This window comes from Carcharhinus amblyrhynchos, chromosome 20 (genome assembly GCF_965287045.1).
Source record: "Carcharhinus amblyrhynchos chromosome 20, sCarAmb.v2.hapA, whole genome shotgun sequence".
NCBI classification, from domain to species: Eukaryota; Metazoa; Chordata; class Chondrichthyes; order Carcharhiniformes; family Carcharhinidae; genus Carcharhinus; species Carcharhinus amblyrhynchos.
The window spans coordinates 16,907,469-16,933,101 of NC_137343.1; the positions used below are offsets into that span (position 1 = coordinate 16,907,469).

The 25,633-nt window shown below is 43.6% G+C and overlaps 1 protein-coding gene across 1 annotated transcript; it reads right to left on the minus strand.

Annotated features, from left to right (window-relative positions):
* Positions 1-6,680: 6,680 nt before the first annotated feature.
* selenom (selenoprotein M) lies at positions 6,681-22,951 on the minus strand. Its single transcript, XM_080208171.1, has 5 exons — positions 22,785-22,951; positions 22,577-22,612; positions 16,945-16,979; positions 13,154-13,232; positions 6,681-10,930 (listed from the first exon to the last, which is right to left on the minus strand). Exons 1-5 carry the CDS (start codon positions 22,902-22,904, stop codon positions 10,709-10,711), a joined length of 492 nt encoding a protein of 163 aa, XP_080064297.1. The 5' UTR covers positions 22,905-22,951; the 3' UTR covers positions 6,681-10,708.
* Positions 22,952-25,633: the final 2,682 nt, after the last annotated feature.

Genomic DNA, 25,633 nt, shown 5'->3' on the forward strand with positions numbered 1-25,633 from the left:
ATATAAGAATTCCGCAGGTATCTCTGAAAAAAAGACAACTAACCTCATCAGAGTAGTTGCTGAGCTGAAGTAAAATATTGATCGACTTTGAAACAGAACTGGAAAATAAATTAATAAGCAAATATTTAGGTAAAATCGTGAAACAAGTGTTCGAAATGAAGATTCTGTTTCTGAAATGCCAAACTGTCGAAGTCGACTTAGAGAGAAGGAATTGACAGATATGGGGGGGAGGGGAGTGCAATTTGCAACTGATTTATTAAGATGTTCTTCAGTCTGAAAAATATTCTGAAAAATATTTATGATATTTACTGTTATTGTGCAAACCTAAGTGTTTTCACAGCAAATAAAGACACTAAATCAACTTTAAATGCTTAAACACAATTTGCTTTATTTTGTAGCTACTTAAAAAATAGCCCATACTTGCAATGCATAAACTAAATACTCATTATCCATGACTTAACTTAAGGCTGATTTCTATTTGCATATGAAACCTGGCCAGGATTTTGCCACATGGCAATCAGTCTTTCTCTTTTACAGATGTTGTTTTCTTCTGTGAATGTTGGTCCCAAGTTTTCACTGAACACAGGCTCTCTGTGTTAGCATTCTTATGCACAAAAAATTCCTTGGTATCTGGCCATGAATTGATCAGAAACCGATTGCATTGTTCAGTTAGGCCATCAGATAGAAATCAACGCAGATAGGACCAGGATCCTCCAGATCCCATTATGTTTATGCCTTACTACACATAGCCTACATTCCAATGTTCATATAAAGAAACACTGGCTCCAGGAAGTCTATAAACAACTTCTTCAGCTCTTTTATTTGGGGACAAACTGTCAAATGGTTTAACAACTTGTGTCCTTTGATAAATTTCAGGCCAACTTAGCCACAGGAAATCCCAGCATACTTAAAGAACAACTTTGGCCAAAAATTAGTTTTGCTTGCTTGAAGATCTTTCAGCATATTTAAAGTTAAATGTCTGCAGGCCATTTGACCATTCTGTGCAGCTGTAATTTTCTGGGCCTGTTCACAGCAGTGCAAATCCCGTTATGGCTGCCAATTCTCGTGAGAGGTCAGTGAGACCATGAATCTGATTATCATCAATTTCATACATTATACATTGTACATTATACAAACTGTTGCTTCTGAATTGTCAGGTGTATGTGTGTTTGTGCGTGTGTCTGTATGCGTGTGCATGTATTTTTAAAACAGTGCATGGGTATGTTGCACGTGTGTGTTTGGTGTGTGTGTGTGTGTGTGTGGCCACCAGCATGATGTCCCACCAGCAGAAATCACTACTGGTCTCAATGACCACAGGAGGCCAGTATAGCCGTCAGATGGTCAGTAGTATGGCTGTGCAGTGCCTGGCACTTTCCCAGCATCTTGGCAATACCAAGCTGGCACTGTCATGGGTTGCCATTTTTTCAGTAAATTCCACCCAGTTCACCTTCTGCTATTGTGTGACATGTGCACTAAGCTGGATGAATCTTTAAAAAAGTCTCAATTTTTGTTTTTCCTCACTTTTTCACAGTTGAATAAATTTCTGGTCCCAGATCCTTGTCAGCGCTGTTCTAAAAACACCCACTAGATGGTGCACAGGTCTCATACCACCTCACTCCTTCCATCTCCACAAAAACACATTACAAAGCTGGAAACTCTTCAGTGAATGTTTGAGGTTGTAATCCATTGTACTAGTCCAGAATGCTCATTCAAAATGCACTACATAGTTGTGGTTAGGTTCTGCATTACAATATCCACTGAAGAAAATCCAACACTGCGAGTAACGAAAAAGAGTCAACACTGAGAATTTCATGACTTGAACCCTTCCCAGAAACTCAGAAGACAAGTGCACTAACCAGTGTAGTGAAGAACAGTAAGGACAAGCAACACACTGGATTGAATCCCTGAATTACGCTGGATGAGTTAGCTTTGGCATTCCTGGGTTATCAGTCTGGGATGCTGCAGCTGATGGATGTTCTTTAGTTGCTGGAAATTGTGCTCAAGAGGATATGAGTGAGAACTGAATTGTATTCAGTTGTGATTGTGCATTGCACTGAGTTAGACTAACTGCAGGCAGCTGTTATTGAATTAATTTTATTTTGCATCTCCTCAACAGGGAAGACAGTGCAATAAAATTCTGAGCTCCTACAATATTCTGCACTCCCCACTTTAAAAACCATAAACATCAAAATGTAAAATGGTACTTGTACCTAAATTCCCAGAATACAATATGACTAAACCAACATTAACAGTATCTGAAACTTTAACAGGGTGGATTGCATATTGATTTTAACTGTAATCACAGCTAAAACGTACATGACCAATACTACTAGGGACCCTGGCATTGCCAGCCTGGGACCCTGGCATTGCCAGCCTGGCTCTTGGCAGTACCCACTGGACACAGGGCAGTGCCAAGGGGTGGGGCCTAAGGAGAGGAGGCAGGGCCTAAGGGGAGGGGTGGGACCTGATGGGAAGCTGTGCACTCTGCAATCGGGGATCACTGGAGTGGCGACCAACTGGGAGGGTGAATGGGAGTGGCGATCAGCTGGGAGAGGTGTGATCAGGGGGCAAGGGAGGAGTGGGCATGCAATTTGTGGGACAATGGGGGGAATGATAATCTCTCACTGCAATATGTATTCTCAGTCCTGAAACTCCCATTTTCACATTTGCTTGGCACTTTTTTTGTTAAGATCCCCCCCTCCCCCCACTGATTCACTTTGCCCACCACTGGTGAATTCTATGAAATATCACCAAACTTTCAGTTACTTTCTTCCTGACTATGTCTTGCTTTTCTCTTACTTCGCTATTGATATCAGGCATTTGCAAACCAAACCCCATTCTAGGAATGTGTTTAAAAACCAATTCATGAGGTGAGCAATCTGCTGGATTATTCTGTAAAATAGTAAAAGTTGTCTAGCCTGTGTTGAAGAGAAACATGAAAATGATTCTTAGCTTTTGATTTAGCAAATACTTCTGCAAATGCCTCTTCACAAGCTGTACACTTCTTCCTGCAGCATCAACATGCAAAGCTGGGCTACGTAGTGGTACTAGAGTGCATTTGACTGAATTCTTACTCAGAAATATTCCAAACTCTGCAAACTGTGAACCATTGCTTGACACCACTGACTTTCTGAAAGAGCATACCACTCAGTAGAGTCGTTTTTTTAACCACAACTGGAACACATCCCACATGTTCTATTACACTTCCTTCACTCAATATGAAATAAGCACAATTAATTAATCCTATGGAAATTTCAGATCTAGGCAACACTATGTTTTCTATTTTCTATCCTAAATGGATGGGCCAGTTGCACTTGTTCTGTCCTCATGTGTTTGTAAGTTGTAGTTCCATACATGCCAAAGTGCCTTGATGCAGTTGCTCAACCAAGTCACTGTGCTTCATGATTCAGTTTAGACACAGAGGGGGCCATTTTACCATTACTTTGTGCCCATTTTCAGGTGCAATGTGGTCATAAAGTGGGCAGTTAGTGCGATTGCCGCCGGTTTTCGTGACTGGCGCCATTTTACAAGCGCCACATTTCCGACATGGTCACCCTCTTGCCAAAAATGGGGGTGAGAGGCCGGTTAATGTATTGAAATTTATGTAAAGAAGTATTTACTTGTTATTAACAAGCCTGGCACTTAATCATCCATGATCTTGCTGGGGAAGGTTCTCTCCGGCAAGGAATAAATGTGCTTTCCTTGAACAGAAAGCAGTCAACTTGGCCATGCTGGTGGAACCGGAGGCTACTGGGCACCTGGGCAATGCCCACTGGTCAGTACCAGGGTTGGAGCTCATGGGGGAGGGGTCAGTAGAGTGGGGCTAGTGGGGAGGGGCCAGTGGGGACAGGGCTAACAGGGGAGGCGATGCACTGCCACTCTGCAGGGATCAATGGGGGGAGGGCAGCAGTGCTGTGATCAGTGGGGTGGAGGAAGGGAGGGAGGGGCCCGTGATCAGTCGGGATGGCAGGGGACCGGCGAGGGCTGTATCTCAGACCGTGGGCGCCTGTGATTGCAAGGCGGGGAGTAGGTTCAGGCTGCCTGCAGTAGCAGGCGTCTGACAGTTCTTTGTCAGACCCCTGCTAGTGCTAATGAGCATGTGCAACATCAGAGGCCTGCACTTGCACACTACCTCCCTCTGCAGCCTTTTGGGCACATTAGGCCCAACCATAGGCTTCTGCAGCGAGCAAAAAGCTTGCTCAGAATTTTGCTGACAGGGTGTGCATTGTGGGGTGGGGGGGCACCTAAAAACACACCTAAAAGATGGATCTGAAATACTCCCAATTTCAAGTCCACCAAGCACTTAGACAAAAAAGTGGTAAAATTTTCCCCAGATTGTCACTAGGTTATTTGGCCATGGGGTCAAACTTATGCATGCATGTAACATGCTATTTCCACACTGCAATGTGACATTCCCACACTGTAATGCAACATTTAGATTTAGCCTTTCCAGGAGAACCCAACGGATAACATTTATAACTCAGGCATTTCTTTCCCTTCCTCAATAGTCTTTGTCAACACCACTGTGGATGTTATGGCAAAGACTGGGGATCAAACCAATAGGGCACAGTTCCCAGATCCATTCACTTTGGGTGTAAATCCTGTTATAGCTGCTACCACACGTGAAAGGGCCACAATGGGATTTGCAGCAGTGAAATCTCAGTTAGATCTTCCTCGCAGGTGACATAATTAGGTTCATTCCTAGAAAGGATGGATTTAAATCTCATTATACAGATAAAACACCATTGTTTCCAGGATTGTTAGACTCTCCAACCACCTCCTCCCACATCTCCCCCCCTCGCCAATGTGTCATCATGCCAACGGAAATCACTACCGGTTTTCAAAGACAAAAACCAGCCATGATGACCAGGTGAGGGGTGCGGAGGTATCTATAGCCCCCAAGTGGTGAGTGATGTAACAGGTTAGCTCCCTAGCACCCTAACAATACCAAGCTGGCAGTGTCTATAGACACTGCAACCACATTGGGGGTTTGACTTAAGTGAGGGTGGGGGGGGGGCAAGATGGATAAGCAGGGGGTGGTTGTGCCTGCATTGGGGTGGGATATGCTCAAACTGAAGGGGAATGACGCCGTGATACCAGCAGAAGGGTGATGCTCAGGCACTCTGATGCTTGCCTGGTGTGGACTGCCTGATCTTTCACTGGTGGGAGGTTGGGTCTGCCTGTCTGTGTGCAACGGTTGGGATGTTCCCTGTGTCTGCTGGGTGTCCATGTGTGTGTGTGGAAAGGGGAGCGGGATTGGGAGGGCAGGGGGCTTTAATTTAACTTTGAGATTAGGTCAACCTTTTATCCCAGTTTTATCCCATTTTGCCAAGGAGTTTAGAACCCTCCCTTCCCTCACCCACGCAGGCTGCATAATCCTGATCAACACTTTGAAATTGCACCAGATGCTATTTGATCAAGCTAAAAAAGGCAACAAGTTTCACGTAGCTTTTCTCACTCGCTGTACCAATTTTGGAAAAAAATCCTCCAAGCGTGTTCAATAGTTTGATTGACCTTTGTTTGATTGTGTTGGTCCGTTCATTATGATCAATTGCTTAAGAATGTGGGTGAACTGAAAGAGTTTAAGTAATTGACATCAATCAGGTAGTTCTGGAATCTGGACTGAGAGCAAGTATGTAGAAATGTTGTAATTGCAGAGATACTTTAAAAGTTTGTAAGTGAACCTGATATAAACTTGGACCTAGTGTCATGTTTTACATTTCTCTGACAGTAATCAGATATAACAGCAAACTGGCAAATAATTAACATGCACACTAAACCAGCAGGGAAAAACAGTCCATCAGGTCCTATAATCCTCTATCAGAATACTTGGGGCGGCACAGTAGCACAGTGGTTAGCACTGCTGCTTCACAGCTCCAGGGTCCTGGGTTCGATTCCCAGCTTGGGTCACTCTCTATGTGGAGTTTGCACATTCTCCTCATGTCTGCATGGTTTCCTCCAGGTACTCCGGTTTCGTCCCACAGTCCAAAAATGTGCAGGTTAGGTTGATTGGCTATGCTAAGAAATTGCCCCTTAGTGTCCAGGGATGCATAGGTTAGAGGGATTAGTGGGTATAATATGGGGATAGGGCCTGAGTGGGATTGTGTTCGGTGCAGACTCGATGGGCCAAAGGACCTCTTTCTGCACTGTAGGGTTCTATGATTCTATAAAAGACTGGCAAGCAATCTCTTCTTTGTAATTGGAAGATGTTAAGGTGGCTTTTGGCATACCTACAGTAGAGGTGACCATTCAGCCCATCAAGTCTGCACCAACAACAACCCCACCCTGGCCCTATCTCCATACACCATGTATTTACCTGCTAATTCCTCTGATATTAAGGGACAATTTTAGCATGGCCAATCCACCTGGTCTGCACATTTTTGGAGTGTGGGAGGAAATCGGAGCATACAGAGGAAATCTTACAGATACGGGGAGAATGTGCAAACTCACAGAGGAAGTCACCCAAGGCCAGAATAGGACTTGGGTTCTTGGTGCTATGAGTGCTCACCATGCCACCGCAATCTTGGAAATGGGAGACCAGGTGTATCTCACACAGCCATATCTCCCCATTTTCCCACACTCTCCTACCCAAATGAAACATATCAATCACTGACCCAACTCTTCCATTCACTGCCGATGAACTCACACAGACTGCTGATGTTTTATTAACTGGAATTTTATTGTAATCCAGCAGACAAAAATGACATCAAACAACACTGAGACTAGTAGGTACTTCCATCACAGAGCACACTGTGCCTCCAGGACATTTCTATCTCTGCTCCCAGCCTGGTCACCTTTCAGCTGAGTGCTTCATTTAAATTCCTGCTGAGGCTCGAGGTACTTATGTGCAAAAAGTACCTACCTGAAATGCTTGTCTGCTTTTATTATCTTGATCTAGGCAGCTTCTGGAGGTCTAAACATGTTGGTTTGATTTCCAAAGTACCTCCATTTATAAAGGCACAAATATTAAAAATAAATTGTACTATTTTTTCCCAAAATACAAGATACGTGTGTTTGGAATGGGAGAAGTAGAAGTCAGCTGACAGCAACATGCAGTATGGTGGGCACACTACTTCATGTTAATGTATCAGCAAGAAGCAACAAACTAAATTTGATAACACAAGGTTACTGATTTTTAAAACCTTTACTTTTTCATTTCCCTGCCCCATGAAGGAAGTTTAAATCCCCAAGGCACAGTCAGCAGTATAACACAAGCTACATTCCATTGCCCTCTCTGGCATAAAAATGAATGTGCCAATGATGGAGGTAAAATAAAACATATCTGCTGCCTGCTGAGTAAATGAAACAATGCCATACTCAAGTGTTCAATGTCGCCCACCCACCTCGATAATCACAGGAACAAAGAGATGCATAGTAGACACATCTCCAGTAAGTTTAATTTTTTAAAATTTATTTACGAGGTGTGGGTGTTACTGGCTAGATAAGCATTTATTACCCATCACTCATTGCCCTTGAGAAGGTGGTAATGAGCTGCCTTCTTGACCTGCTGCAGTTATGTGGTGTAGGTACACCCACAGTGCTATTAGGGAATTCCAGGATTGTGTCCCAGAGACAATGAAGGAATAGTGATATATTTCCAAGGCAGGATGGTGAATGACTTGGAGGGGAACTTCCAGGTGGTGTCATAGGTTTGGATGATGTTAAGGAACTATGGTAAATTCCTGCAGTGCATCTTGTGGATTGTGCCACTGTTCATCAATGATGGAGGGAGAGAATGTTTGTGGAAGGGATAGTGATCAAGGGAGTTGCTTTAATCTAGATGGTGTGGATCCTCCTGAATGTTGTCAGAGCTGCACTCACCCAGGCAAGTGGAGGGTATTCCATCATACACCTGACATGCGCCTTGTAGATTGTGGACAGGCTTTGGGGAATCAGGAGGTGAGTTACTCACCACAGAATTCCTAGCCTCTGACCTGCTCTTGTAGCCACAGTATTTATATGGCTACCCCAGTTCAGTTTCTGATCAATGGTAACCCTCAAGATAGAATATCAAGGGGTGTTGGTTAGATCTTCTTTTGGTGGAGATGGTTTTTGCCTAGCACTTGTGTGACATGAATGTTATTTGCCACTTGTCAGCTCAAGCCTGGATATTGACCAAGTCATTTTGCATTTGGACATCAACTGCTTCAATATCTGAGGAGTTGCAAATGATGTTGAACATTGTGCAGTCATCAACACACATCCCCACTTCTGACCTTATGATGGAAGGAAGATCATTGATGAAGCAGCTGAAGATGATTGGGCTTAAGACATTACCCTGCGGAATTCTTGCAGTGATGCCTTGGAGTTGAGATCGTTGAACTCCCAACAACCACAACCATCTTCCTTTGTGCCCAAGTATAACTCCAACCAGTGTAAGATTTTCCCCCAGATTCCCACTGACTCCAGTTTTTCTGGGGCTTCTTGATGCCACACTCAGTCAAATGCAGCCTTGATATCAAGGACAATCACTCTCACTTCACCTCTGGAATTTAGCTCTTTTGTCCATATTTGGACCAAGGCTGTAGTGAGGTCAGGAGCTAAGTGACCATGGTGAAATCCAAACTGAGCATCCTTGAGCAGGTTATTGCTGAGTAAGTGCTGCTTGATAGAGTGTTATTGACATCTTCCATCACTTTGCTGATGATAGAGATAGACTAATAGAGTGGTAATTGATTGGGTTGAATTTGTCCTGTTTCTTGACTATAGCACATGCTTGGGCAATTTTCCACATTGCCAGGTAGATGCTGGTGTTGTCGCTGTACTGGAATGACTTGTCCAGGGATGCTGCTAGTTCTGGAGTACAAGTCTTCAGTATTATTGCTGGAATACTGTCAGAGCCCAGAGCGTTTGCAATATTCAGTGTCTTCAGCCGTTTCTTGATTTCACGTGCAGTGAATCAAGTTGGCTGAAGACCGACATCTGTGATGCTAGGAAACTCTGGAGGAGGCCGAGATGGATCATCCACTCAATACGTCTGAAGAATTCTTTACTGCAGAGAGCTGAAAAGGTTGGGTCATTAAATATGTTTAAGACTAAGATGGACAGATTTCTAATCAGTTAGGGTATCAAGGGCTATGGGGACAAAGTTAAAAATTGGAGTTGAGGGTTATCAGATCAGTCAGGATCTCATTGAATAATGGAGGACACTCAATGGGCTGAATAGCTTACTTCTGCTCCTATGTCTTACACGATGGAGAGGATCCCCAACGTGAAGACAGGACTTTGTCTCCACAAAGACTGTGTGGTGGTCACTCCTGCTGATACTGTCATGGACAGATGCAATTTGGTGGGGAATACACTTAGCTCCATGTAGAGAGGAGTAGACTTGCCAGTCAGCCACTAAATCTTCTGATAGCCTGATTCTTCTACATGGACACCCAAGGCAATGCTAGGATGGTAGGGTGTTAGAGGATTGGGTAGGAAAAGGCCGTGCTCCCCCTGCTGATTACTAGATGCTGGCATTAAACAAGATGCTTGAGGGAGGGTGAGGGGGCAGTGGAGGAAACACTTGAACAAAGGGGGGGAAGTAGAATCAAACACCTTATAAAAAGAAAGTAAACCTTTACATTACTGTGTCGGTCAAATCAGCAACCCTTATTAAGGTATTCAGGCTTTAATTTTCCAGCCAAGATTTCTCCACCTTTTCTTGAGCATCTCACTCTTGCTGAGGTATAGTTTGATTATCTCTCCCCTTAGTGATTATTCTTCATGTGTGAGTTTAGTCATCAAGTGTCCTGTGACTATCCAATCAAGTAGTGTCTCACTATCCGACCCTTTATCATTCTGGTCTGATAGACAAGTATGGTACTGTTCAACCCTTTTTTGTCCTGGTCTGATAGACAGGTATGGAAATAAACCATGATAGTGGTCAGGAGCAGGAACCAACCTCAACCAGAGACACAGACTTGTTGTATCTAAACTACTCTACCTACCATAAGCACACATCAGGGAAGGAGCTTGGTATCTTGTTGGTTGATATGGCTCAGCACCAGACTGAACCATACATTTACCAATTGAGCCACCAACACAAGCCACTGTGAAGTTTTCAAATTGTCAATAACTGGGCCTAAGGCACAATCACATTGTGCATAAAGTCCTTCATCTGGACCCCTTTGGACCAATCAGCAGACCAAAAGACTTGCGGTTAGGTGCATTGGCCATGCTAAGTTCTCCCTCAGTGTACACATGCACTGGAGTGTGGCAGTTAGGGGATTTTCACAGTTACTTCACAGCAATGTAAAGTAAGCCTACTTGTGACACTAAAATACACTTCAAACTTCAACTCTCCCTCTTGTGATGATGCTGATGCTGTTGCTGTCAGCTGTCCTCAGTTCTTTAATCAGACATGTTCTAGCTAGACCGGTTCTGTTTACCATCAAATAGCCTTTCAAACATATTCTAGAAGCTGGAGGAGACAATTTGTGGGACTTAGATGTAAAACATACTGAGAGATATTATTTCAATTACTCCCCACCCACACCTGCCAACATACCCTGTTTTGTCCCCACAGTTAACAGGGAGTTAAATAGAAATAAAATTGATGGTGTTGATAATAAACAGATATATGGTTAACAAGAAGCAGTGGAATTATAGGAAAGTTTAGGCTTAAAACCAAGACAAAACCAGTCAGGTTTACAATCCACTTGTGGGTTATTATCCTTCTCTTCAATTAATGGCCATAAGAGATTATGCTTCAACCAGTGGTCTATAGATCTTGCTTCAAATCATCTGATTCCATCAAGTCTTCAGTCTTGGCTTGAATGTGTTTTCTTGCTTGGGGTTTGAGCTGCCTTACAGGTTTACCTATCATTGGTGCATAGTAGAAATTGGCTGGCACTTCGGCATCTGGGTTTTCCTTCTTGTAAAATCCCAGTTTCAACAGTAAATCATTGATCTCTTTCCTGGTCATTGGCATAAGATCAACTCGCTGTGGAGACAAGAAGTGAAAATTTGACTTGCAAGTCAAGATTGACAGAATCATGATATCAGTGAATTAACTTAGAATATGTGCAGTGCAGAAAGAAGCCATTCAGCCCATCAAGTATGCACTGACTCCAACATCAGGCCCACCCCTCCCCCAACCCCATGCACTTACCATGACTAATCCTCCTAAGCTATACATCTTGAGATAGTAAGGGACAATATACCAGGGTCAATCCACCTAATCATGCATCTTTGGATTGTGGGAGAAAACCGGAGCACCTGGAGGAAACCTATGCAGACACGGGGAGAACATGCAAACTCCACAGTCACCCCGGGTCAGAATCAAATCTGGGTCCTTGGTGCTTTCAGGCAGTAGTACTAACAATTGTGCCATCCTGAAAACACAATGGGTCACTGCAGTGCTATTATGAAGATGAGTCATACAAACCCTGGTGGTCCCAGATACTATCTGTGGCCTCTGTTGAATTAGCTAATTGCTGCAATAGCAAATATAGAGCACCACAAGGAACCTCAGCATTCCTGAGCTTTGGCACCCAGTTTGGGTTACCCCAGCTGTTTGCTATTGTATATATATATATGTGTGTGTGTGTGTGTGTGTTTACACATGTGTATGCATGTCAGTGTGTGTACATGTGTGCAGGTTGATGAAAAAGGAAAGCATTTGGCTGTGGTGTCCCCATAATCATGTAACCTTCCAAAACTCAGTGATAGGCTTACATATAAACAATGGGCACTTGAATCAAAAACAGAAAACAATCATTGTTCTGGCTCCATACCCCAGAATGAATAGGTATCTTTAAGAGAGGAGCAAAATGGAGGAAAAGAAAAAAACTTGAAGCATAAATCTTTTAAATAATTATTAATGCAACATTTGACTCTAAGATACAAATGTGTTTCATCATCAATGGGTTCAATGGTGATCAAGGAATAGCCTGACACGCAGCCCAATGGACATAATATTTTGGAGGTCATACATTGCAACCTCAGGATGTTATTGCCTTGTTCTTCAGTGCAACTTCCGGGACACAACCATCTTCAGATAACTTTATCAGTGACCTGGCTTCTCTTACCAGCTCAACAGTGGGGCTGTGTGCTGATTTTAATACCCCAAAATAAAATAGCATGCATCAAACTGCACCTAGGTAATATCTGGGCTGGTAATATTTATACAGTGACTGCAGACAATGACCATATTCAACAGAATAAATCCACAATAACCTTCCCCAACTTTCAACAATACCAAAGTTGTTAATCCCTCCCACCAACTTCCTCGGGGTCTCTCTGACCAGAACTGTACCCAGATTTAGCCTTACCTAACAAAGCAGCTACAAGAGCAGTGCAAGCCTCAGCACAGTGCACTTTTTCTGAACCCACACACTATAAGGTTCAATTCAATGTATAAGGAGTTTTACTTCCCACAACTAGTGTTGTACTACCCGTGCATGCAAGATGCAGGATTGGGTTGCAAAGGTCAAAAGCTATTTCATTCTCCAGCATGCACATGCTGCCACTCATTTAAATGAGTGCAAAAGGAATTATATTTTTTAAAAAAGTCTTACAGCTAGTTCCTGGTATGCGTAGTTCAGAAGGACGAGTTCAGGATCCACTCCCGGGAAATAAGTCAATGCCAGATTATGAATTTAGTAGCAGGTCAAGAAATGTCATTCAGACCCATAGGTATTGTTGGCAGAGCAATCCACCCCTCGTGTTCTGGCCTGACATTCATCTGGCTGCTGCCTATGACAATTGGATGATCCTTTTCTCCTCCTTACCATGGGGAACCTCGATCATTAACTCTGAATGACAGCTTACCTTCTACCTCTTTCTTCACCCAGAATCAGAGAAACGATCCTTCTCCAAGATCCTTCACAATGCTTCTACATTTAACTGGTATGTACACTTAGCCATTGGCCCCAGTGGGTTTGCTGTTAGACTGAGTAATTTTATCCAGAGAATCACAGGAAGGACCCTGGTTTGACTGTGATTTGGTTGCAACTCAGCAAACTTACTTTGAGACACTAAAGGATAGGTAATTGAGGGGTCCGCTTCTGTGGTTGGGGGCTGTGGCACAGTATTCAGCACAGTCAATGGAGCTTTACCTTTCATCTAACACGCTGTACCTGATCTGAGTGTTTTTGAGGCTAACATCTCTTAACTAGATTTGTTGTAGAAAAAGACACAGTATAACATTTTAAAATGATCTTACTTTCAGTTCTTCAAAATTGTAGTTCAAAAGGAGCAGTTCGGGAAATGCTCCTGGAATGTACTTCAACACCAGGTTGTGGCTTTAGCAGCAGGTCAGGAAAGCTTGAACCAAGGAGGGTCACCAAAACAGGTATTGTAAGTAGGGAGGTGCAGCAGACACACATTGTTTATATCTGAACCCCACCCCTCCACTTGATTCCTCTCTCCCCACCTTATTTTTCTGATTAGGGTGAAGACAACTTTCTTCCCCCTCCTCCATGGTTATCTTGATTTTCTGCCCAAAAAGATAGTTATATAGAGAAAACAGATTGGTGGTTGTGTAAACGTACAGCCAAATTGGCTGAATGTTACAGATTAGTGGGGCTTCAGATTCCATCCCTAGTTACATGGAGTTATTTAATCTCAGCTGAGGCTGCTGCAATCGCCACAGTCTCACATCAACTGAGGAGAAGCTCTCTTAAATTGATTGTCAGTGCCTTCCTCTTCTCTCCTAGGATGCTCCTCACACTGGTGTTGCTCAGAATTCACCAGATGAAACCCATTACAACAGGTAGCTGGTATTAGAACATAGAACATTACAGCACAAACAAGCCCTTTGGCCCACAGGTTGCGCCGATCACATCCATACCTACCAAGCCATGGAACTATCAGTAACTCCCAATCCCATTAAATCCCACATACTCATCCAGAAGTCTTTTAAAAGACCCCAGCGAGTTCACCTCTACCACCACCAACAGCAGCCCATTCCACTCACTCACCACCCTCTGAGTGAAAAACTTTCCCCTAACATCTCGTCTGTACTTGCTTCCCAGCACCTTAAACCTGAGTCCTCTCATAGCGGCCATTTCAGCCCTGGGAAATAGCCTCCGAGAATCCACCCTATCTATTCCTCTCAACATTTTATAAACTTCTATCAGGTCGCCTCTCAACCTTCGTCTCTCCAGGGAGAAGAGACCTAGCTCCCTCAACCTATCTTCATAAGGCATGCCTCCCAATCCAGGCAACATCCTTGTGCTCCTCTGCACCCTCTCAATAGCTTTCACAACCTTCCTGTAGTGAGGCGTCCAGAACTGCGCATAGTACTCCAAGTGGGGTCTGACAAGGGTCTTATAAAGTTGCAGCATTACCTCCCGACTCCTAAATTCAATCCCTCGATTAATGAAGGCCAGTATACCAATAGCCTTCTTGGCCATATCTTCCACCTGCGAGACCGATTTAAGAGTCCTATGGACCCGGACCCCAAGATCCTTCTGCTCTTCAACACTGCTAAGACTCCTACCCTTTATATTGTACTCCTTCATCCCATTGGTCCTGCCAAAATGGACCACTACACATTTACCCGCGTTGAAGTCCATCTGCCACTTCTCCACCCAGTCTTGCATCCTATCTATGTCACGCTGCAACTTCTGACATCCCTCCAGACTATCCACAACACCACCAACCTTTGTATCGTCGGCGAACTTACTAACCCATCCCTCCACTTCCTCATCCAGGTCATTTATGAAAATGACAACAGCAAGGGTCCTAGAACAGATCCCTGGGGCACTCCACTGGTGACCAACCTCCATGCAGAAAAAGACCCATCCACAACCACTCTCCGGCTTCTGCAGGCAAGCCAGTTCTGGATCCACAAGGCCAAAGCCCCTTGGGTACCATGCCCTCTCACCTTCTCATGAAGTCTTGCATGGGGGACCTTATCAAATGCCTTGCTGAAGTCCATGTAAACCACATCCACCGCTTTTCCTTCGTCAATGTGCTCAGTCACATTTTCAAAGAACTCAAGTAGGCTCGTAAGGCATGACCTGCCCTTGACAAAGCTGTGCTATTTCTGATCATTCTAAACTTCTCTAAATGCTCATAAATCTTATCCCTCAGAATCCTCTCCATCAACTTACCAACTACTGAGGTCAGACTCACCGGTCGGTAATTTCCCGGGCTATCCCTGTTCCCTTTCTTGAAAATAGGAACCACATCTGCAATCCTCCAATCCTCCGGAACCTCTCCCGTCTCCATCAACGAGGCAAAGATTATTGCCAGGGGCTCTGCAATCACTTCTCTCACCTTCCATAGTAACCTGGGGTACATCCCAGCCGGTCCCGGCGACTTATCTATCTTGATAGAATTTAAAAGTTCCAACACATCCTCTTTCTTAATGTCCACATACTCAATCTTTTCAGTCTGCCGCAAACCTGTAGTACAACCTCCCAGATCACTTTCCACCGTGAATACCGAGGCAAAGTACTCACTCAGCACCTCTGCCATTTCTTCCGGTTCCACACAGACTTTTCCCCCTTCACCTTTTATAGGTCCTATTCCTTCACTTCTCTTCCTATGTGAAGAGTAACATTTGTAGAACACCTTGGGATTCTCCTTAATCTTACCCGCCAAGGCCTTCTCATGACCCTTTCTGGCTCTCCTAATTTCCTTTTTAAGCTCCTTTCTACAAGCCTTATACTCCTCTGGATCCTTAACATCTCCTAGCCCTCTGAAACTATTGTACGCCTTTCTTCCTGACTAGGTTCATCACAACCTTCGTGCACCACGGTTCCTGTGACCTACCAAAACCTCCTTGTCTCATTGGAACGTCGTCGTGCAGAGCTCCAGTCAAACATTCCTTGAAAATCTGCCACCTTCCTTCAGTACTTTTCCCCAAGAACACCTCCTTCCAGTTTACTCGTCCAATTATCTGCCTGATGTCTTCATATTTCCCCTTATTCCAGATAAACACCTTCCTAGCTTGCCTGATCCTATCTCTTTCCAATGCTGTCGTGAAGGAGATAGAATTATGATCTCCAACCCCGAGATGCTCTCCCACTGAGAGATCCGACATCTGTCCTGGTTCATTAGCCAGCACCAGGTCAAGTACAGCCTCTCCTCTCATAGGCTTATCCACGTGCTGTGTCAGGAAACCCTCCTGAACACACCTAACAAACTCCTCCCCATCAAAACCCCTTACCATAGGGATATTCCAGTTGGTGTTTGGGAAATTAAAGTCTCCCATCACGACAACTCTGTTATTACTACATCTCTCTAGGATCTGTTTCCCTATCTGCACCTCAACTTCCCTGTCACTATTGGGTGGCCTATAGAAAACACCCAGCAAAGTTATCGACCCTTTGCTGTTCCTAACTTCCACCCACAGAGACTCCGTAGACAGTCCCTCCACGGCACCCACCTTCTCTGCAGCCATGACACTGTCCCTGATCAACAGTGCGACTCCGCCACCTCTTTTGCCTCCCACCCTGTCCTTCCTGAAACATCTGAATCCCAGCACCTGAAATACCCAGTCCTGTCCCTGAGACATCCAAGTCTCTGTAATGGCCACCGCATCACATTCTCAAGCAGCAATCCACGCCCTAAGCTCATATATTTTATTCACTACACTCCTGGCGTTAAAATAGACACCTCAGACCCTCGGTCTGGGCGCTTCCCTTCTCCATAACCCGTCTAACCTCCCTCTCATACTGTCTACAGTCCTTCTCTACTTGGGTGCTAACCTCCTTGCTCTCAGTCACCTCATCTCAATTCCCTCCCCCCAACCTTTCTAGTTTAAAGTCCCCCCAGTAGCCCTAGCCAACCTTCCCGCCAAGATATTGGTCCCCCTGGGATTCAAGTGCCACCCGTCTTTATTAGATGTAGATCCAGGGAGGTGGAGAGAGGGTGCACAATGGAATTTGTGATCTGACAACTAACATTCACTTCCTGAGACCCAACACAAACTCAGCATAGATCTAATCTATAAAACCTTTCCATTATGAATCTGTCATGTATTCCCACGTTCTCAAAGGATACTAAAGAGGCAGGTCTTCCTCAACAAAAGCCTTCACCTGTGAATCAGAAAAACAGAAATTAAATAGAAGCTATTTGTTTCTGCCAAGATTAAATCATCTTACACAATGAAAAAATACAAGTGATTCCCACAAGGAGATTTTATTCCGAAAATAACATTTTCACTTTCCTTTCCGAAGGTAATTCTCTTAAAATTTCCATGGGCTATCAGCACCGCTCGCAAATCATTCTTCATGTTTGACAGCGAGTGCTGTTTAATCCAACTGCAGAAGGCTTCAAAGTCAAGCCTGAAGTTCGTTTTCTTGACATCCACACAACAGGGTTGATATAAAAATTGATCAAAACACACACTGCACTACATTGACTGTTAGCATTTCCCAAAAACTAAAAACTCTTTGACCCCCCCAAAGAGAAACACTAATGTAATGGTTACAGCCCCAGCTCAGCCAATCAGTGAATGCCATTGGCACCTAATTGGGTGAAAGCAGCTTATGGAGCTAAGTGGAGTCCTCAGTCACATAATGGGGATGATTTTCCCCCAAAAAATCTAAGTGCCCTATGGGCGGGAAGCATCTAAAACAAACATCAGCCAACAGTGGAAATTTATCCATGAAATTTTAAATTTATAAGTTTGTTTTATAATATTTCTAGAATCATTTCTGCACCTTTCCCAGGCTCACCACTGAATCACATTTGAATGTTCAACTTCCTGATTCTGCAAAGAGAAAGTAGATTTCCATTGGGAATATTCCTCTACCTCTTGAAGAAAGAAGAGATGCAAGAGAGACAGAGATAGAGAAAGATAAAGAGACGGTGGTCAGATTCATCAAAAATTATGCCTGCCCCCTTTTTTTGTAATTTTAACCTATCGTGGATCAAGGTGTACAACTTGATCCAACGTAGAAGACATGCCCATTTTTCCCCTCATACCCTTGACATGCAAGTTGACTCCCTCCTTGTCAGCCACAACATGCTATACTCACATTAGTGTTCTTGATTTTTCACCCCATAAATGCATATTTTACTTACTTTAACTGCAGGATGCGAGAGACAAGCAGCAATATGGGCTGTGTTGCAAAGATGTGGAGGATTTTAAGACACAGCCACACACAGATCTCATATGGCAAGTGACAAAAAGAAATGTACATTCCAACTAAATGATAGAAATATGAAGCTGGTTTCAAGTTAAAACATTTGCTAACTCTTCAAGTAAGGGTACTGCAGTGGGGAATTCAGTGTAAGTGTAAAACAGGCGTAAGAATGGAAAAAGACTGAATCCACCCTAAAGTAGATGCCCAAGACCAAATGCACCAAGAGAATAGGGACCAGACACTGGCCTGATCCTGAGGTCAGGAAAGGGTCCTAGAAAATTGTTGGAATGGTTTCAACATCATCAAAAAATGGACACAAATCAAACCCTGAGGACAATGAAGATTTCAGAGCAACAGTTAGTTGGTGTAGCCCTTCACTGAATGAAAATGTCTAGAATTGAAGCAAAGGCCAAGATCACTCAAATTGTCAAAATGACCTGTTTCCAGTGATTCCTCATCAAACAGTGACAAAACACTAGTACCCATTATGCCATTATGGCAACATAGCTGAAAGGCACACAAAATCTGATATGGCTAGCAACCGAACAGTGGAGTGGAAAAGTTCAAAAATAGACCTAGTGAAAATCACAGGACACAAGAAGACAAGATTCATGGTGGAACCAAATTAAAATTAAAGCCTCTGGCAATTTTCAAATACAAAACCATGCTGAAAAATCAATCGCTGCAGAAATTATTGTTCATGAGCATGGTAAAGGTTGGATAGCTGAGGATGGAGTGAAGGAATGGATTGATAATGTGTGGAATCAGCCTATGTAAGGGACACAACTTATTCGTCTGGGTGGCCTTGTGGTATTGTCACTGGACTAGTAATCCTGAGACCCAGGGTCATGCTCTGGGGACTCTGGTTCGAATCCCACCACGTGGGATGTGGAAATTTGAATTAAAAATCTAATGATGACCGTGAAACCATTATCAATTGTCATAAAAGCCCATTGGTTCACTGTCAGGCCTACCTGTGACTCCAGACCCACAGCAATATAGTTGCTTGCTAAATGCCTGAGCAAGCCTCTTAGTCAATAAATGCTGGCCCAGCCAGTGATGCCCACATCCCATGAATGAATAAAAAAGGTTCTGATCCCATGTAGCTGATAAGATGAAGAAATGCCTGAGACGAAATAACACCCAAATGTTAATTATACCAAGGGCTCTAATGTCTGTAGTTCAATCTTTGTGTGTGTGCCTCAGCAAGCCATTCCTGAATCATGGATGATGGAGAGAAAAGATTCACAAAAAAAGAAACGAGATGTGCATGCTGCTCTGATTGAAGTTTTGTGGGGTTTCATGATCAAATTGTGTTACTATTAGTGCACAAACTGTCATTGGATCATTTAAGAAATATCCAATTGAATGGATAGAGAGGAAGCTGATTTGTTGTGGAGGGTTGATTCTGAAAATAAAATTGCCAACTCTGATCCTGACATTGAAGCCATTGCCAAAGTGATTCCGAATGAATTTAATGAACTCTGCATCTGATGCTGAAAACAATGAACTTAAGAGGCTTCAAACACTGATAGTTAAAAGGTAGCTTTGTACAATTAATTTATTCAATACACTAAACCACATTAATTTAAATATGAATTAAATGAATTTCTTATTTCAAAAAAGCGACTATTCACACTGGTGGTTCACATTTTACACTCAGCATATACGTTGACTCCTGTTTTTGGACTGATTTCAAAGGTTGAGAATACAGACATTTCTACGGTAAAAGATTACTACAATAAATTCTACAGCAAGTGCTAGAGCATGAAATAGAAAATGCTTAAGATTGAGCTCCACGGACCAACTTTGCAAATGAGGCAAGATGTGCTATGTGCGTTACTCATAATTGACTTAAACCCACATATCTGTATTTTAATTTAAATTGTTTTTCCCAATGTATGAGAATGTAAAATCGTTAGAGAGGATGCAGAAAAATTCATGAGAATGGTTCCAGGGATTAGAATTTTCAGCTACCTGGATAGACTGAAGAAGCTGGGACTGTTCTCCTTGAAGAGGAGGAGTTTAAGAGGAAATTTGACGGGAGGTTTTCAAAATCATGGGAGGTCTGGACAGAGAAGATAGGAAGAAACTGTTCCTTTTGAAGAACATTGAGAAGTAGACAACACTGATTTAAGGTGATTGGCAAAAGAAGTGTTGGTGACAAGAGAAAAAAATATTTATATACGAGTGAGCAGGATATGGAATGCATTGCCTGGCAGTATGGTGGAGGCAGATTCAATCGAGACATTCAAAAGGGAATTGAGTAATTATCTGAAGTGAAAGAATTTGATTGGCTACAGAGAAAAGGCAAGTGAGTGTGACTAGGAAAATTTTTCTTCCAGAGAGCTGGGGTAGACACAATGGGCTAAATGGGTTACGTGTTGTATTCATTCTATGATTCTGGAAGACTCGCTACAAATGTGCATCTGTCAGAAGTAGCTTCAATTGGCAACACAGTGGTTAGCACTGCTACCTCACAGTGCCTAGGACTCAGGTTCAATTATTTCCTCAGGTGACTGTGAAGTTTGCATATTCTCCCCATGTCTGTGTGGTTTCCTCTGGATGCTCTGGTTTCCCCTCACAATCCAAAGATGCACTGGTTAGGTGGATTAGTCTGGCAGAACGCCTCATCACCACTGGCCCTCAGTATCCCAAGATGAGTAGGTTAGATTGATTAGCCATGGTAAATGTGTGTGGTTACAGGGAAAGGGCAGGGCATAGAGCCTGGATAAGTGTTGGTGCAGACTCAATGGGCTGTAGTGATTCTATGAAAGATTCAGTGGTGTGAGGTGTTTCAAATACTTCATGTTTGTGAGAATTAACTCATGCTGTTGATCTCTACCTGCACAATATTAATCCCGGGATTTGTTTCACAGTAACCAATCTCTTGTTGCCTGGACCCCACTCCCTACCTTTAGTATGTGTAGTTCTTCAATCACATTGAGTCGAGAGTACATTAGACAAAGTTTGATGCACATTATTAAGCTACTTTATTTCACGATATGTGAACACAGAACAATGGAAATGTTCCGCTTAGGTCATCTGGTTAATTTTTAATAACTATCAACGTTATTTCCCATATTATCTGAGATTTCACAGATTTATATTTATCATCTTACCTGTTATGCGGAATCTTGTTCTATCGCCTCCGTGATTTTATTACGATTAAACAAAGACTTTCTCGAGCACCCAGGACAACTCACTCCAACACAGTGGATGTGAGGTACTATAACCGACTATAAATGTTTTTTTAATTTCAAAAATATACTTTATTCATAAAAATCTCAATTAAACCATTGCAAACCTACATATCTAAACATTGCAAACTGCAGAAAAAGTCATTTTTACAGTCCTCTACAGAATTAGTCATTACATTTCAAAACTTAAAACTATATACATGCCTCACATTTTACTGTGTGCCGTTATTTCTCAGATTGGTACACAATTACGCAGGCCGAGGGTATTCTGCAGTTCCCGGGCCCCCAGTCTGCCTCCATTAAAAGGCCTTATAGTGTGGCCTTTCCCCATTGTGCCTTTGCAGCGGCTGCCCCAAGCTTTAGTGCATCCCTCAGCATGTAGTCTTGGACCTTGGAATGTGCCAGTCTGCACCACTCGGTCGCGGACAGTTCTTTCAACTGGAAGATCAGCAAGTTTCGGGTGGACCAAAGTGCGTCCTTCAGCGAGTTGATATTTGTCTTGGTGTGCATCCCCGGAAACAGCCCATTGAGCACAGAGTCCTGCGTCACCGAGCTGCTCGGGATGAACTTTGACAAATAACCATTGCATCTCACTCCAGACCTTCTTTGTAAAGGCATAAACCGCAAAGAGGTGTGCGACTGTCTCATCAGCTTCGCAGCCGCTTCGAGGGCAGCGTGCAGTGATGTTGAGACCTCGAGTGTGCATAAAGGATCTGCCAAACCAGATCTTGGTGCTTGTTTGTGAGTTCTGGTGATGAGGCGTTCTGCCAGATGACACTGACAGTCTGCTCAGGGAACCATCTGACAGGATACACCATCTCCTTTTCTCTCAGGGCCTCCAGGACGTTACGTGCTGACCACTGCTTAATTGCCATGTGGTCAAAGGTGTGTTTGCAGAAAAATTTCTCCATGAAGGACAGGTGCTGCGGTACGGTCCAACTACTTGGGGCGTTCCGTGGCAGTGTGGCCAGACCCATCCTCCGCAACACTTGGGACAGGTATAATCGACTATGAATGATTATAAAGCTAACACATTGCTTATTATTTGCAGTCTTTAAAAAACGGCATCAAAACCCACTCATTAACATCTTACTGTATCTCTTTAAAAATACATTTGTATTAAGCCCCACAGTTTCAAACTATTTCCGTATCTTTTTTGGAGAGCAGTAGCCAACATGCTGAAACCTGATGCTACTTCCAGCATTGCTGGAGTATTTATATTGAAGATTACAGACAACTATCACGGTCAAAAAGCAGGCACCTTTTATAAAGCATTCATCGATTTCACAAACATCACGTTTATCTAGAAAAAAGTGGTAAAAGGCATTCAGGAGATTCTCTTACCTCTGTCAGGACAGATAACTGTCACCCTCCGCAGGTCTGCAAAAGGGAGATTATTAATCACAATTTCGGAACATTTAGAGAAAGTTGGGACTTTGAAACTGAAATCTTTCCAACTAAGCAACCGAGAAAGTGATACGGGAAAGTGACCCTCCCGTTCCTCTGACTTGCACCTTATCCCATGTCATAACTCCATCGACAGTGGCTTTACCTCCACTCTGCCTCGAGCCAGTCCTGGCGGCTTCTCCAAGTCGATTTTGTAGCAGGACACTGCCTGAAACAGACCCAGGGTCGCCAGGAGCAGCAGCATGATGCAGAGAGGCCTGAACATCTTCTTGAGGAGTTCAGCTCCACTGAGCAACTCAGCTGTCTGCCCTTCTATAAATCCTACTTGCCACGTCAGTTACTCCACCACAGCAGATTGGGGGATGGGAGGCGGGGGGGCGGGGGGGCTAGAGGATTGGACTGGAGGCGGGGACTGAGATTGAAACCAGAAACCTGTGTGCCTCCAATCGTACTGTAGTCACATCAGGAGGCAACATGTGAGGGGGTATGGTTCCATGTGACTCTGAACACCCACTTCCCCCGCTTCTCCCTCCTCACTCTGATCTGGTAGGCGATGTGTGCGGCAATCAGAGACAAACTCCCTGTCGGAAGATTATTTGGGCACTGGATTCACATCTGCAAAATGCAAGAAAGCAGGAAGTTCCAAACGCTCCAAACGGAACTAAAAACTTTAGCTCAAGTGATAACAAATTGTATCATTGAGAAATCACTGCCATTTCCTAACCTTCAGATAAACCATTTATTAGAAATAAAAATTAGATTTCTCAGTGACTCAGATATAAAGTTGCCGTCAGTTATTAATATCAGAAAATTTGCAACCTCAGCAATCTGAGCCGGGTGATCTAAGTAGGACCAGGCAGAATGCTTCCAGTGGCCACAAGATCCTCGGGAAATTGGTGAGGATTCCTCTTTTCTGTTTCCTAGATTAGCAGCATGTGAGGAAGTGATTGGGTCATGTCTGTGATACAATGAATCACCTGTGTCAATGCCACATGTGAAGAATGGACATCTAGGGGTGGCACGCTGGCACAATGATTAGCACTGCTGCCTCACAGCACCAGGGACTCAGGTTCAATTGTGGCCTTGGGTAACTGTGTGGTGTTGGCATTATCCCCGTGTCTGCATGGGTTTCCTCCAGGTGCTCTGGTTTCCTCCCACAGTCCAAAGATGTGTCGTTAGGTTGATTGGCCATGCTAAATTGCCCATTAGTGTCAGGGGGATTAGCAGGCCTGGGTGGGATTGTTGTCAATGCAGGCCCGATAGACCAAATGGCTTCCTTCTGGACTGTAAGGATTCTATGATTCTATATTACTTCGATGAGGTACCAGAGGACTTCGACTGCCCATGGAACAGAAGTTGTCTGGTGTAAAATACCAAGATATCAGAGGTGCTCTCTGGTCTATACTGAATTAGTTGAATTCAGGAAGTTCTAACACTAATAACTCTAACATCAACACAAATATAACCCTATACTTAAAGACACTAGCCCTAACTCTAACACTAACCCTTGTGACACTAATCCTAATCCTAACCTTAATTACACAATCCTAACACTGATCTAATCCTAATAACACTAGCCCTAGCACTGACCCTAACCTTGAATTTATAATGCTAACCCTGACCCTAAACCTAACCCTAATAACCCTAATCCTAAACCTAACCCTAATGATCTAATCCTAATCCAAATGACCCTAATCCTAACCCTAATGACCTATAAACCTTCTTGATAAACAAGGATGTTCCAACACCCCATTGTTCCAACAACTAATGTCCTTACACTCGTCCGATACATAATACCCCAATCCACTCCACACCATCCTGACCACCACAACATAAAACACCCACAAACAAAAGCCACTAACTCTGGTAGTCCCCTCCCCCCCACCCACCCAAACAGACACGTACATGGGAGGCAAAAACGCCAAGACGTGGGAGGACAACAAAAAAGAAAGATAGTGAGGATGATCTAGGTAATTACAGGACGGTGGAGCCTTATGTCAGTGGTAGGGAAATTATTGGAGAGGATTCTTTGAGACAGGATTTACTCCCACTTGGAAACAAGTGGACGTATTAGCAAGGCAACATGGTTTTGTGAAGGGGGAGGGGTCGTGTCTCATAAACTGGATCGAGTTTTTCAAGGAAGTGACAAAGATGATTGACGAGGATAGGCATGGGAGGGTAGATGAGTGGATGTTGTCTACATGAACTTCAGTAAGGCTTTTGACAAGGTCCCTCATGGCAGACTGGTACAGAAGATGAAGTCGCAAGGGAACAGAGATAGGCTGACAAGATGGATACAGAACTGGCTCGGTCATAGAAGACAGGGGGTAGTAGTGGAAGGATGTTTTTCTGAACGGAGGGCTGTGACTAGTGGCATTCCTCAGGGATCAGGGCTTTGCTGTTTGTAATATGTATAAATGATTTGGAGGAAAACTGGTATGATTAATAAGTTTGCAAATGACACAAAGGTTGGTGAAATTGTGGATACTGATAAGGAGGACACAGCAGGATATAGTTCGGTTGGAGACTTGGGTAGAGAGATGACAGGTGGAGTTTAATCCAGAAAAATGTGAGGTGATGCATTTTGGGAGGTCTAATACAGATGGCAAATATACAGTAAATGAGAGAACACTAAAGAGTATTGATAGGCAGGGGGATCTGGGTATACAGGTACACAGGTCACCGAAAGTGGCAACGCGGTTAAGCTTTTTAATGGCATGCTTGCCTTCATCGGCCAGGGCATTGAGTTTAAAAATTGGCAAGTCATGTTGCAGCTTTATAGAACTTTAGTTAAACTGTACTTGGAATATAGTGTTCAATTCTGGTCGCTGCACTACCAGAAGATGTGGAGGCTTTGGAGAGGGTACAGAAAAAATTTACCAGGATGTTGCCTGGTATGGAAGGCATTGGCTATGAGGAGAGGTTGGAGAAACTTGGTTTCTTCTCACTGGAATGATGGAGGTTGAAGGGCAACCTGATAGAAGTCTACAAGAT